This window comes from Cyprinodon variegatus, unplaced genomic scaffold (assembly GCF_000732505.1).
Source record: "Cyprinodon variegatus isolate N-32 unplaced genomic scaffold, C_variegatus-1.0 Scaffold510, whole genome shotgun sequence".
NCBI lineage: Eukaryota > Metazoa > Chordata > Actinopteri > Cyprinodontiformes > Cyprinodontidae > Cyprinodon > Cyprinodon variegatus.
In genome coordinates, this window is record NW_015150963.1 from 159868 (window position 1) to 173465 (window position 13598).

Sequence of the window (13598 nt, forward strand, 5' to 3'; positions counted from 1 at the left end):
ATCTAAATACCATATTCTAGTTTATTCTTCAGACTGGTCTCACAATAAGTGAAATAAAGACTATTTTACTAAATCTTTTAACTTGAGTATTTAATTCTTAGGCATTTTATTCTTTACATCTCAAATAAAAAATAACATAAATATGTTGCCTGGAAGTTAGTAGGGAATCAAAATAAATATAAAATATATTATAAACCTGTATTTATAAAACTGGATCTCCTTTGAGTACATGGAAATAAAATACAGAAAAAAAAATTACAGTCAGACTGACTTGTTTTACTTTTTTTTTCCCCCATCAAGACATCTGAGCTGCTTTGATGAGCTCTTACATCTCAGCGTGAAAAACAGCTGATCCCAGACTGTTCTCTACATCCAGTCTGTTCCTCTGCTTGGTTTGGATGAGTTAAAGGTGAAGTTGGACTCCGAGAAATCAGTATTTTCGGTTGATAAATGCTTGTTTAATTTTTCAACTGGGTCCAATTTTCTTTTACTCCCTAAGAAATAAAATATTTTCATGTCCCTATTGCAATGCACTCGCGGAACACTAGGGGTACGAGTACCCCCTGTTGGGAATCACTGAGCTAGATGGCAAAAAGAATCAAGAATATCCAGACTCTAATTCCAGCATCTTTTAGGATCAGTTGTGGTATTTGGGGCCAATTAACCTGATTGAGAAGTTTTATCTGAAGCTTCCACAACTAATGAAGCCCAAAGCTGAAAACTGAGGTTTGCGCTACAGGCAGGGGCAGATTTAGGAAATTTGGGGGTCTAGGCAAAGAATGGCAGGGGGGCCTCTGAACTGGAAAGACAACAAAAAAAGAGACCCGTTATAAGGATATAAGAATTTTAATAGACATACATTATTTTTTCTATGTTTTGTTCCTCTCTTCTTGTTGTTTTCCTCTCTATGTTTTGTACTCCGCTGACTTTTCATGCTGTCTCAAGCACTAAGCACACTTAGCTGGTTGCTCCTTCCTGTTTCCAAAAAGGAAATGGCAAAAGTCAATATGAGTCCTTATTATCACTGTAGACAAGCCATGATCTGCTTATCTGTTCTCCATTTTTCTGAAATAATAGCTGCATGAATTATGACAGCAGACAATATAGACAAGAGCAGGAGGCGGGGTTACCAATCTATTTGCTCTGGAGAGCAGAGTTTGCTGTCTCAAGTAGTAGAAAAAAAGTAGCTAGATTTGGCGCTAGCGATGTTTTAATTGGACTACATAAAAATAAAACCTCTAGAGGGGTCTGAAAANCACTGCTCTTCGCATGGTTTGTTTTCAAATGTCTGTTTGGACCTTTCTGAACATATGCAGCAAATGGACTGATCCAATATGGTGGACACTGAAGGCGGGGCTGAGACACAATATTATAAGCGTTCTGATGGCATTTTAGCAAAAGGATGTTTATCAAAAACATAATTACTGTGCACAAATAAGAAATAGTTGTATTCATCATACATCTAAACAGAGTTTTATGGGGCCCCCAAGGAACTTGGGCCCTAGGCAACTGCCTAGTATTGCCTAATGGTAAATCCCCCCCTCGCTACAGAACTATCTTAGAATTATCTTCTTTTGGCTTATATCAGCTCTATTTTAAATCATTTAACCCTTTACAGGTTCAGAGCATGCAAAACAAATCACAGATCATTTATTTCTCTTTCAATTGCAATGAAATTCATTTCTTTTTTAGTTTTTACCTGGTTAAAAATTAACCAACCACACAATACTTAAATGGAAAAAAAAGGGAAATATAAAAAGGCTGATTCTTAGATTGTATCACCATGTTGTCCATAGCCTTGTTTGATTTCCGTAAAAGCAGGATTTGCCAATCATTGTAGATTTAAAATCTAACTCTTCCAGCTGTTTCCGATCAAAAAGAAAAACTGAAAATTACCTTTAGATTTCTTTGTATGGATGTTCAGGTTATGAAGCAATCTTTAATAAATAGGCTTGTCAAAGTTAATTGTAATATAAAAGTAATACAATGTCTGTTGTTCTGTTTCCAATTAAACTCAAAACTGATCAAATGGGATAAAAAAAAAAGAAAAAAGTCTGTTGTGCCTTGAATTTCCCATTTTGAGGTTTTTACTCTGCTGTGATGTTTTGAAACAAAAACCTAAAAAAAAAAAGTATTTCTTTTGGAAACCTAATTTAAGCCATACTTGAACTGTGATGGTGGGCCACCTAAAACTCCTTCAAGGACCGCAAAATGCTTAAAATCCATAACATTTGTTTGCCTCTGTGACCTACGGAAGAGGAATTTAATTCAGAATTCTGAGATTAAATTCAGAATTCTGAGAAAGAAATTCAAAATTCTGAGATTAAAGTCAGGATTCTGAGATTAAAGTCAGGATTCTGATAAAAGGCATTCAGAATTCTTAGAAAAAAATTCAGAATTCTGAGAAAAAATTCAGATTGCTGAGATTAAGGTCAAAATTAAAATATTAAGGTCAAAATTATAATATTAAAGTCAGAATTCTGACATTTTTCACATGTTAAACTGAAATATTTAAAAATAAGTTAACTTTATTTTTTCAGTGGCCGTAATTCTCTTCCGCAGGAACCGGATGTTTTACTGTGACCCTTTCTTTTCTGGTTGTATTTAACATAATAAAACAAGGCTCAAATATTTCCCGTAAATCAATAAATACCCCGGAGTTTTAGCCTCTTTGTAAACATGTCCGCCATCTTTGTAACCGCTCGTGTCTTCATTCTGTCGACCCAATCTCCTTCTAGATACATTCTCTGTCCCAACTAGTCGAACTGTGTTTGTCTCCATCTGAACAGATGCGACCATTAAACAGTAAACCCACCTTGCTTCTCCAAACTTGCTTCGTTTTTTCTCCTTCGTGTGAAACATCGAGAACATCAACCGCCGTCGATAAAATAATCTTTATAATGGCTTTCACTTGGGAGAGAAAAACAGAGCTTTCACCCATTTTTAATTCTTTATTTTATTATGATAACCTGGCAGTTAAACATGAAGCTAGTCCAGGACCCTACTACCGGAAATGGAATTAAATCCGGAAAATCTTTTCAAAATAAAAGTTTCCATTTCATCTATTTATCGGCAAAAATCTGTACATTTGGAAGAAATATACTTGCTGTCATGTCACAGAGAACTCTATGTTACAAATCATTTAAAGCTTTCATTTTTCTTTTACAAAAATAATAGTTTTGAAACCAATGTTTTGTTTTTCGTAATGAATTAGGAAAATAAATTACACTTAAACTCCAGCTCACTGTAAAATTCTTAAAAGTTGAAAGAACAGCTCTGAATCCATGATGAGAACTGCAACAATAAATGGGTAAGATTAATGTTTAAAAAGTTTCCTCAAACACAGTTTCAAATGCCACTTCATGCTGCCTCTGGCTAGATGTATTTGGATGGTTTGTGATTTATCACTTAAATATTAACTGTGATGACATGCCTTTGCAGAGTAGCAGTTATGTTAAAAAAAAAAACAACAAACATCCCTTTGGTGCTATGAAACTACTGCTCAAATCATCAAGTTTATTAAAATAGAGATCTGTTCAAGCTCAATCCCACATGAGAACCCAGTTTGACGCTACAGAACGTCACAGCTGTGCTTCTTGAGCTGCCTTGAATCGGAGAAGCCCCGCCCACACTGCTGACACGAGTAGAGCTTCTGGCCAGTGTGAACCTGCAGGTGGGATTTGAGCTGATTGGACTGGTGAAACTTCTTCTGACAGTAGCTGCATTCGAACGGTTTCACCCCCGTGTGGATCCTCATGTGCCTGTAGAAGTTTCCATCCGTCCTGAACTCTTTGCCGCACTGGTCGCACTTGTAGGGTTTCTCGCCCGTGTGAATCCGCTCGTGCTGCTTCAGGCTGGCGCTGTGGAAGAAGCTCTTTCCGCAAACGTCGCAGATGAAGGGCTTGTCCCCCGAGTGGCTGCGCTGGTGGTAGCTGAAGGAGTATTTGTTGTGAAAGGCCTTCCCACAGATGCTGCAGTTAAACTCCTTGTGCTCGCTGTGGCCTTTTTCGTGGAGCTTGAGTGAGCACGCCGCGCTGAAGCCCTTCAGGCACGTTTTGCAGCTGAACGGTTTGACCAGCGACTTGGGCCGTCTGTTCTGGAAAACGCTGTCCGATCCGTGGGAGTTGTCGGCGTGGACGTACCTCTGATGCATCTGCAGCCTGCAGTTGAAGAGGAAGGTCTTCCCGCAGAGGTCGCACATGAAGGGCTTCCTGGCGCCGTGGATGAGCATGTGGGACTTGAGCTTGTTGTTGTCCGAGAAGCTTTTTCCGCAGTCCTTGCAGGTGAACGGCTTCTCGCCTGTGTGGATGCGCAGATGCCTCTTCAGGTTGTTATTGAGGTTGAACCTCGCTCCACAAATGTGGCAGGTGAAAGGTTTCTCCCCCGTGTGAATCACCTTGTGTCTTTTCAAAGCCGTGCCCGTTCTGTAGGACCTGTTGCAGACGTCGCAGACGAACGGACTGTCTCCGGTGTGCTTCCTCTTGTGTACGGTCAGTGAGTGGGCGTACTTAAAGGACTCCTCACACATGGTGCATTTGTATTTTTTGGAGGTAGTGTGGACCATCTGGTGGAAGCGGAGGGTGTCTTTGCTCTTGAACTCTTTTCCGCACGTCGCGCAGCTGAACGGCCGTTCCTCTGAGTGCACGGCCATGTGGGACCTCAGCTGGACCGCCGTCTTGCAGGTTTTCTCACACAAGTGACACTTGAACTGCTGCTTCCACTTCTCGTGGCGAAGGAGGTGGTTTTCCAGAGACTGCTGAGCTTTGAACGATTTGTTGCACTGATCGCAAGGGAAAGGCTTCGGCGTCTTTGACGTCTGGTGGCATTGGAGGTGGTTCTGAAGCGACTCCTCTTTCTTGTACGACCTCTTGCAATGAGGACAGGGGAACGGCAGCGTGGCCTTCGTGGACTCGTGACTCAGAAGGTGACTCTCGAGAGCCTCGCTCTCTGTGAAACTTTTGCTGCACTGCTCACAAGGAAAAGGCTTTTTATGGAACTTCATGTGTTTCTTCAGGTCTCCTTTCCAGTGGAAACCAGTGTCACAATGCTCGCAGAAGAAGCGCTTTCCTGCCTGTGAGGCCGTTCTCCTCAGGCTTCTCCCCTGCATTCCGTCTGGCTGGAACCGTGTCTCCTCATTTGTGTTGTTAGATGAAACTAAAAGAGAAGATGAAGCCAATTAGTAGCCCACCCAACATCTAATTAAAAGCTAACAGCCATACCTTCTTCAGTTTTATCAGCCGTCCTCGAAGCACACTTTGTACCTCCAGACGGTTCCTCCTCAGGTGATTTCTGAGGCATCTGTAAAGGGAACAGATTTAAAAGAATTTAGTCCAAATAAAACAGATTTTTTTTTCTCTTTACAAACTGCATGAACCCATGAAAGGTCTTCATTCTATTGAATATGAAAATCATAGATAAGGAAGTTACTACATCATTAATCACAGTTATTTAAAAAATATTTTCAAAAACTTGAAAAAAAATAAAATAAATGAAAAGCAGAAGTTAATGCACAAAGTATAGAGCCAGTATTCAGGTTTCCCTCAGCATAAATCTGTTGCTTCAATCATTTAAAATAATAATTCCATTCATTGCTGCAATAATAATCAGTCTCCTATAACTTTAATTATGTTACCTTTAATATTATCTTCTTTATCATTAATAACACATCATCATCATGTTTTAGTATTCATATTATTACTCATTTCCTTAGTTTTAACAAAAGCATCATTTTTTTTACTTATTGCAAGTTTAAAAGTTTAAAGTCCTGATATGACATGTATCCAGATTTTTTTTGTTTTTTGTTTTAAACAGAAAAGGTTAGTCTAAAATAAAATTGACTACAACCTTAAACCAGTTTATTAATTTACAGGTATGATATTTCAATGCATTAAACTTCGAGGCCTACAGGTTTTATGACAATAAGCTAACTATATATCTATAAACCAAACAAGTGTTTATATTCTATCTCGACAATCATGACTTGAAGGTTTAGAGGACGATCTTTTATTTTCCTGGTGGATCATCTAAATAATTGGTTCCCCTACAGTCTGGTGATATGTTTACATAAGGCCGTTCTACGTGTTTGTCCTGTTAGCCATCTTTTTCTGCACATCCGCACCATCATCAAGTACCCATGACTCTCATATATACACGCCAAAATCCTTCGTCATCTTTACCGTTGACAGACTGCAGCCGTGTTCTGAATTCCTTGATTTCCAGCCATTTTTTTGTTGAAATTAGTTTACAATTCTCTAGCCTTTTTCTTCGCATCAAGCTTCTTTTCCGAACATAAGGCATTACGATCAACCAGAAGCAGTTCTGCGCAAATATATTGCAAGAAATCTGACGAAATAGTTTTTCTAATTTTTATTTTATTTTATATAAAGCATTTTAAATGTCACAATAATCACATTTAATTAATTTCAATGCCAATTCAGGCCTTAATTAAAAAAATAATAATTTAATGACTTTTAATGATTTTTAATGACCCACGGAACCCTGGTAAGAGTAAAAGTGTCAACGAAGTGTAAGACAAGAAAAGAAAGGCCTCAGAAGAGGCAGTTATATCCCGGACTGCTTTGTACAGAGAGCTCTCCTTGCAAAGCATTATGGGATTTGCTGTCACAGCGGCCCACTGTCGCCATAGGCTGTCGCTACCCGACAGCGGTGATTAATAACAGATGCCGCAGGTGGAGGAGGAGTTACATAACCAACAAGCAGTGATCATCTGTCCAAACGGTCAGTTAACTGAGTTTGCTATAAAGTCCGCTATACCGTCCCCACCCTATATAGTGATTGAGGGATTTAGGGGTTAGGGTGGACGTTCAGACACAATAAACCCAATTGTTGCACGAAGCTGCAGCTCAGGATGTCTGTGCAGCACAACGCTCAGATGATGCGATCTACCTGCTCACACTCTACGTCTAAAAACCACGTCGGACTCCACAGTGAGATGGTGCTACTCTGACTCGTCTATCTGGAAAACAAACAAGTAGAAGAGGATTATGAAGCTCACTAGAGTGAAACGCGTTGCCTTGGCAATTGGTGCAATTTTGTTCTGAAAGCCCTAAAAAGAAAAGGCAGCAACGTGTTTGGACAAAGGCATGGCTGAGCAAACGTGGCTACTACGGTCTGTCAATTTTATAGTAAGAACTCCCATTTAACTCGCACACCCGCTTTTATGTTTTCTTCTGAGACGACGAAGAAAAATCCTTGCGCATGCCTACTGAGCGATTTGCCCACGATAGTCGACCGAAAATCAAACATGTTTTATTTTCTCCCGACATCACGTCTCTTGATCGGGAGTTGGTCGTGAGAGGCTGATCGCCCCTCATTACCGTCTGTACACTACATGACGCACGATCAAGATGAAAGTCAGCATGATCGAAAAATTCTCTCACGAATGGAAAGTTGCCCCGAAAAGAGAAAAAAATAAATAAATAACAATAATAATTGCACAGTGTAAGCCCAGCTTAAGCTTATATGAATTACGAGAAGAGCAACTTTAAACAGAGCGTACACGAGGAGAAATGGGCATCAGCATGCTCTCCCATGCGTTTAATAGGCATCCGCTGAGGAGTGTGTACAGGGTTGTGCATGTGCATTTTTTTTAAGGTAGAGAGGGCGGGTCTTTTAAACAATTAAAAAAAAACCCGCCCCAAATCCCTTTAAGCACCTCATCCTCAACACAACAGAGCAACACTTTTTTTCTACTTTAAATACTTTTGACATGTTCCACAAACATGCAAAGTATTTCTATTATAAAAAAAAAAAAAAAAATCTAAAAAAAATTTTTTTTGTATTCAGTATATAAAGGAGCCACTTAATTACCGTAATATAACTTGGAGTTGTAGTCTGTAAATGATCTTCCATTACATTTGATGACTGGATATTTAAATCTACTGTTTGTAATGAAATCAGAAATTCTTTTCATTAACGTTTTCACACAGGCCTTATTTTTGGAAGCAGTTTCTGTTCAACTGTAAAAACTCCACCTTTTCTGCTGCAGAGTCCAGAACACCGAGGTTACTGGAGGCGGGACTGGCAGCGTCTTCCGGCATGAACTCAGGAGGAGTTCCAGGTCTCAGCTCCAATACTTCTGTTTCTGTTACCACTGATGTAGACATTAAGGTCTGGGTGACCACTTCATTGGCCCCCACCAGCAGGACGGTGGCAGCGGAGGGAAGCGAGCCGACAAACACCATCCGAGCTGCTGCTGCAGGGGTGGAGATGGTCACTGACTGATCCGGGGAAGAGGGGATGACCTCTGAGCCTTCAGAGGTCAGGGGGAAGTTTTTCTCATCTGATTCTGGGGCTGCAGATCCGCCTGAGACTAAAGATTGGAGGGAAACAGGTTAAGGGAAAAAAAAGAGCTCACAATTTGATGTAAAAACTTTGAATCATGGGATCCAAGACATGTTAAGACGTGCTTCAATGTTTTAGCCCGGGATTAACCACGAAAGGACTCTGCATTCTGATCGGAATAACACTGGGAATAGTTTAGGACTTAATTGCACCAAATGAGATACCAGAGGGGTATCTACAAAAAAATAAAAAAAAGAATAAAAGTGAACCAATAAAACAGAGACAGTAGGCAGAGAGAGAGGAAGGGAAGATCAGCAGCCAGGCGAGAAAAGCGACTGTTTGATAAAGATCATATCAGGGGCTAAATCTGAGTCACCGGAGTCCAACTACTGATTAAATCAGCAGAACAGACAGGAAATGCATAAATAACTAGGCTACATGACATTCTTTAAAAAATTCTGTTCTTCTGCTTCTCTTGAAACGATTTTCTTTTTAATCCATAGAATTAACCTTTTTTGAAAAACATTATTTGAAAAAAAAAATATCTAAATGATTGAACACAACCCTAAATAAACAGGCTGTATTAGAAAGGGTTATATTAGGAACATCAACCAGGAGACGCATAAAGAAGTAGATCTATAATAGAATGATCCAATGCAAGTGGATTCAAGGAAAGGAAATGACTGAAAAGGAATAAAATTCAATGTGCTTCGTTAAACGGCTCCATGTTCTTTAGTTTCAAGCATTTTTGTTTCTGGTCAGAAAAATTGGACTAAAAACCCCCAAAACTCCTTATTTTGAAACACCAAGATCTAACTGTGTCGATGATGACAAGATGTTTATGTTTCTTTGGTCAATGACTATCTGTTTAGTCATGGCTCTTCCTTATATGAAGCCACTAACTGAGCTACTTGCTTGCACTAACTCCATGTAATCAGGTCTTCTCTCACATTCTACCATTAGCTGGTATTTTTCCATAAATGTTTTTCTTTTAAACTTCACTAGCTGCCCACCTCCATGCAATGTTTATCTAGGATTTCCAGCAACATTCTGGCTTTCAACAAATAAGCTAGAGATATTGATAAGGGCTCCCTGCCACCTGCAAGCGGAAATCCATTGTTAAAGCGGATAATTTTGCCCAACAAGAAAATCAGTGTATTGATTTGACACGTCATTAGTTATAACGGAAGAAGATTAGGGCCACTGGAAAAAAAAAAATTACTTTTTTTTTTAACTTATTTCAGTATAATATGAGGAAAAAAGTCAGAATTCTGACTTTTAATCTCAGAATTCCGAGTTTATTTCTCAGATTTCTGAGTTTATTTCTTAGATTTCTAGCTCTAATACAGAATTCTGCTAATAAACACTCTTCCATCCACCGGGGACCCCTCAGACATGTAAAAATTCTGAGATCAAAGGCAGAATTCTGAGATATTAAATATTTAACTTAAATATTAAACCTTATTAAACTGAAATAATATTTAAAAATCAGTTAACTTTTTTTTTTTTAAATCCTCTTCCGTAAGTTATAGCTCACTTTAATTCCATAAAAAGGAGATACACTGGAATAACAGATCTGGTTTGTTTGCAGCAAATATGCAGGAATCCAGGAGGAAAGGCCTTTATTAATGCAGTCAAACTGAACTTTAAGTAGGGCTTTCAATAACTAAATTTCCTACATAACAGTAAATCAGTTATGTGTTGTCATTTTCATCCATAGTTGTTAAATGACTGAATGCAATCACCTGGTCTTCCCTAAAACATTATTTCCCCATAAATAACTGATATTGTGAATCAGCATAGGAACCATTGATAGGAGTCTACTGACAGGCGGATCACTCACCTGTTGTTGTCTCGTCCTCCAGATGTCCAGGCCCTTCTTGTTGGCTCTTATTGGGGGCCTCGCTGATAGTTTTCAGCTCCTTCTCCAGCAGCTCCATGTCTCTGCCCAGCTGACCCACTCTGGCCTCCAGCTCCTGCTCCAGCCGCCCGGCTTTCCTCTGCAGCACATCCTCCAGCTGCTCTACTTTGGCCCGCAGAGCCTCGTTTTCCTCCCACAGCTCCGAAAACACTTTCTGGATCTGAGCAACCAGGAATCTCTCTATCTCCTGGATTTCACCCAACTTCCCTTCTTCCAGGTCTGAGTTTCGCGCCTCTTCGGCCCACACGTCGCTGAAAACGGACACGGCCGCTCGGAGAGCGGCTTCCACCGCAGACGCCAATTCTTTCCCGAAGCGCGCCTCCATTTCCTCAAAAATATTAATTCAGATCTCTGGATGTTGGGTTGGAGAGATATTCAAGCTACATGACAAACCTTGAATCGGATTCCAGCGAACTTAAAATATAACTAAACATGTTTTCAGCTTTACCATTAACCGTTGGATCTTCTAAATGACAAACAGTGCAACTGTGAAACACCTCCGCACTACACTTCCGCTTCCGCTTCTTCTTCGTTGGTAATTAACGACACCTGCCATTATTGTGCTGTACTGCCACCTGTCGTATACATTTATCTCTGCAATTTGACTTCAATTTCAGTTCTACTGGCGCAGTGGTTCCCAACCTTTTTTTTTTGAAGAACTTACTATAACAAATAATTAAATAAAAACTATTTAATTTAATCTTTGTAACTTGAGCATTTAATTCTTTGGCATGTTATTGTTTCCAACTCAAAAAAACAAAAACAAAACATGAATATGCTGGAATGCAAGGAATAAAAATAAATACAAAATAAAAACACACTATACACACTACTAATCTGCCTTTATAAAATTGAAGCTCCTCTTAGTAACTGCTCTATATTAACATTAAAACTCGAGAAATTACTGAAAATTGTTATATATATATATATATATATATATTTTTTTTTTTTTTTTTTTTTTTTTTTTTTTTTTACTTTGTTTTCCTCATTAATGACACCTGTGTGCCTTGATCAGTTGGTGGGAAAAACCCCGATCGCAGGCTGTTCTCTACATCCAGTCTGTTCCTCTGCTTGGTTTTGATGTGTTTTAAAGCTGAAGTTGATCTCAAACATATAAGAAAAACTTACTGCTTGTTTAATATTTTTTTTAAGTTGTGTAAAAGTTGAACAGACCCCAGTCCTGAAATAAAAATTTTTCATGTACCCCTTGCAATGTACTCACATACCACTAGGGGTACAAGTACCCCCTGTTGGGAATGACCATACTAGGGATCCATGAAATATCTTTGCAAAATAAGTAAAAGGATTTTGTCATTTGTCTTTTTGATTGCGCCAAATCAGCTGTACTTTAAACTTTAAATTGATACTCTCTGTGGTTAAATCATTCTTTTGATAAAAAAAACAACAACAACAACAAAAAAACATCTTAAATTAATGCACATTGTATAAAGTTTGGGAGCATTTCCAGCAGGATTTATTGCAAAACATGAGGTCGCACACGTTTTTTATAAGTCAGCCATCTTCTTTGATATACTTTGAGCTGCGACCAATCTAAAGATGACCTAAAGTGATTAGATAAGTTTATCAGGAAGCCAAGCTGTATTTTTGATGATGCTTGGACACAGTGCATGTAGTTTGAGACAGAACAACTCTGGAAAAAATGGCATCACTGTTAGGCAATCATTCCCACCAATTGGCTTAAGTTTTGCAGAACTTGAGAGGTCATGAGAAAAAAAAAGGATTATAACTACAATCCATGAGTAACCAAAATGTATTTTATTTGTGATTATATCTGGGGCTGACAGGCCGATGTGAACAGGACGGTTAAGACACACGCAGACAGGCAGAGCTCATCCAAACCATGTTTCAATTTCAGATCCATTCCTAACATCTGTGCCATGATGCTTAAAAGTAGATCTACAAATAATATCGTTGAGTGATTGTTTCACATGTGGTCACGGTGTCATCTGTGAACTTTACCCTGCAGTTCCCGTGTCTGATCATTGCAGTAGTTGCAATCTGTCAGCAGGTCACTACCGAGTCAGTTTCTTCTGCACAGTTCTGCTCATTCTAAATCTTCATCCTTTGCATATGACTGTGGCTGTCGTGTCCTGCATGCAAGTTAATGTCCACATTGATCTGATGTTCAGGCTTGATGCAGATGCATGGAAAAAAAATCGGTTCTCAACATTTGATCTGGGATAATTAGAAATAAAGTAGAAAGTTTAGAGGAACATATTAAAGTCATTAAGTGAAAATCTAGAAATATAAAGAGTCAACCATATTCTTTAGTGAAATAAAATGATAAACCAGAAAAGTGGATTTCTTGGCTTTGCATACTTATGAAAAAGCAATATGTAAAATGTATAAAATGGTTATCAAAAGTCCAACTGAAAATGAAAGTAAATTCAAAATAATAAAATTATAGAAAACCGTTCTTGAAACAGGAGGATTTGGGTTCCTTATGATGCCAACATGAACAGAAAACATATGATCATTTTGGTGGGACAACAACAGCCTGAAATGTCTGTGAAGCTGCAGGAATGATCTGCAGGACCCTTTCACACCAGAATCAAGTCCAGTGGATTGTTTTTAACTTTTACGTAATGACTATGACCTGGGTGACTGAGAATCTTCATCAGCACCAGAACCAAACCTCACTGCATAAAAAAAAAATCAGACAGAACAGTCTCAGAAAAGCCTTTTGAAGGACTTCTGGGGTACTTCAGGAACATCAAATCGGTCCACCCAGCCCAATTTTTTGTAAGGTTTTAGCTGGGTCCAATCATTGCTTCAGCTGGAGCTGAAGGGTTCTTTCCAGTCCACAAAAAACGCCATTCATGATTTCCAGAAACTAAAACATGAACAGTTCAGGCCGCTTGCACTGGGCTTCCTCAGGAAAAAAGCTAAGGAGAAGTGCACACACCTCCAGATTGCTCATATAGGTTTGTTAAAAGTCAAGAAATTATTATTAATTAAGCAATTAATAATGGAACACACTGGAATATAAAAAAGTAATTAATGTTCCTGTATTACTGATTTACAGTGAGGAAAATAAGTATTTGAACACCCTGCTATTTTGCAAGATCGCCCATTTAGAAATCTTCGAGGGGTCTGAAATTGCAATCGTAGGTGCATGTCCACTCTGAGATACATAATCTAAAAATCAAGAACACCTATCCACCCCATACAATCAGGAATAATCCAACTACAAACATGGTCAAGACCAAAGAATTGTCTAAAGACACTAGAGACAAAATTGTACACCTCCACAAGGCTGGAAAGGGCTACAGGGAAATTGCTAAGCAGCTTGGTGAAACAAGTTCCACTGTTGAAGCAATCATTTGAAAATGGAAGAAGCTAAACATGACTG

The 13598-nt window shown here is 38.9% G+C and overlaps 1 protein-coding gene across 1 annotated transcript in view; it reads right to left on the reverse strand.

Annotated features, from left to right (window-relative positions):
* LOC107094879 (oocyte zinc finger protein XlCOF6-like) overlaps positions 1-10712 on the reverse strand; it is a 14149-nt gene extending 3437 nt beyond the window's left edge. Inside the window, exons 1-4 of the mRNA XM_015390759.1 lie at positions 10148-10712; positions 7995-8326; positions 5220-5298; positions 2816-5154 (exon numbers count right to left, since the gene is read on the reverse strand). Of these exons, the coding sequence (XP_015246245.1) occupies positions 3572-5154; positions 5220-5298; positions 7995-8326; positions 10148-10550 (2397 nt within the window). The 5' untranslated portion in view covers positions 10551-10712 and the 3' untranslated portion in view covers positions 2816-3571. The remainder of the gene's footprint in view (positions 1-2815; positions 5155-5219; positions 5299-7994; positions 8327-10147) is intronic.
* Between the last annotated feature and the right edge of the window lie 2886 nt (positions 10713-13598).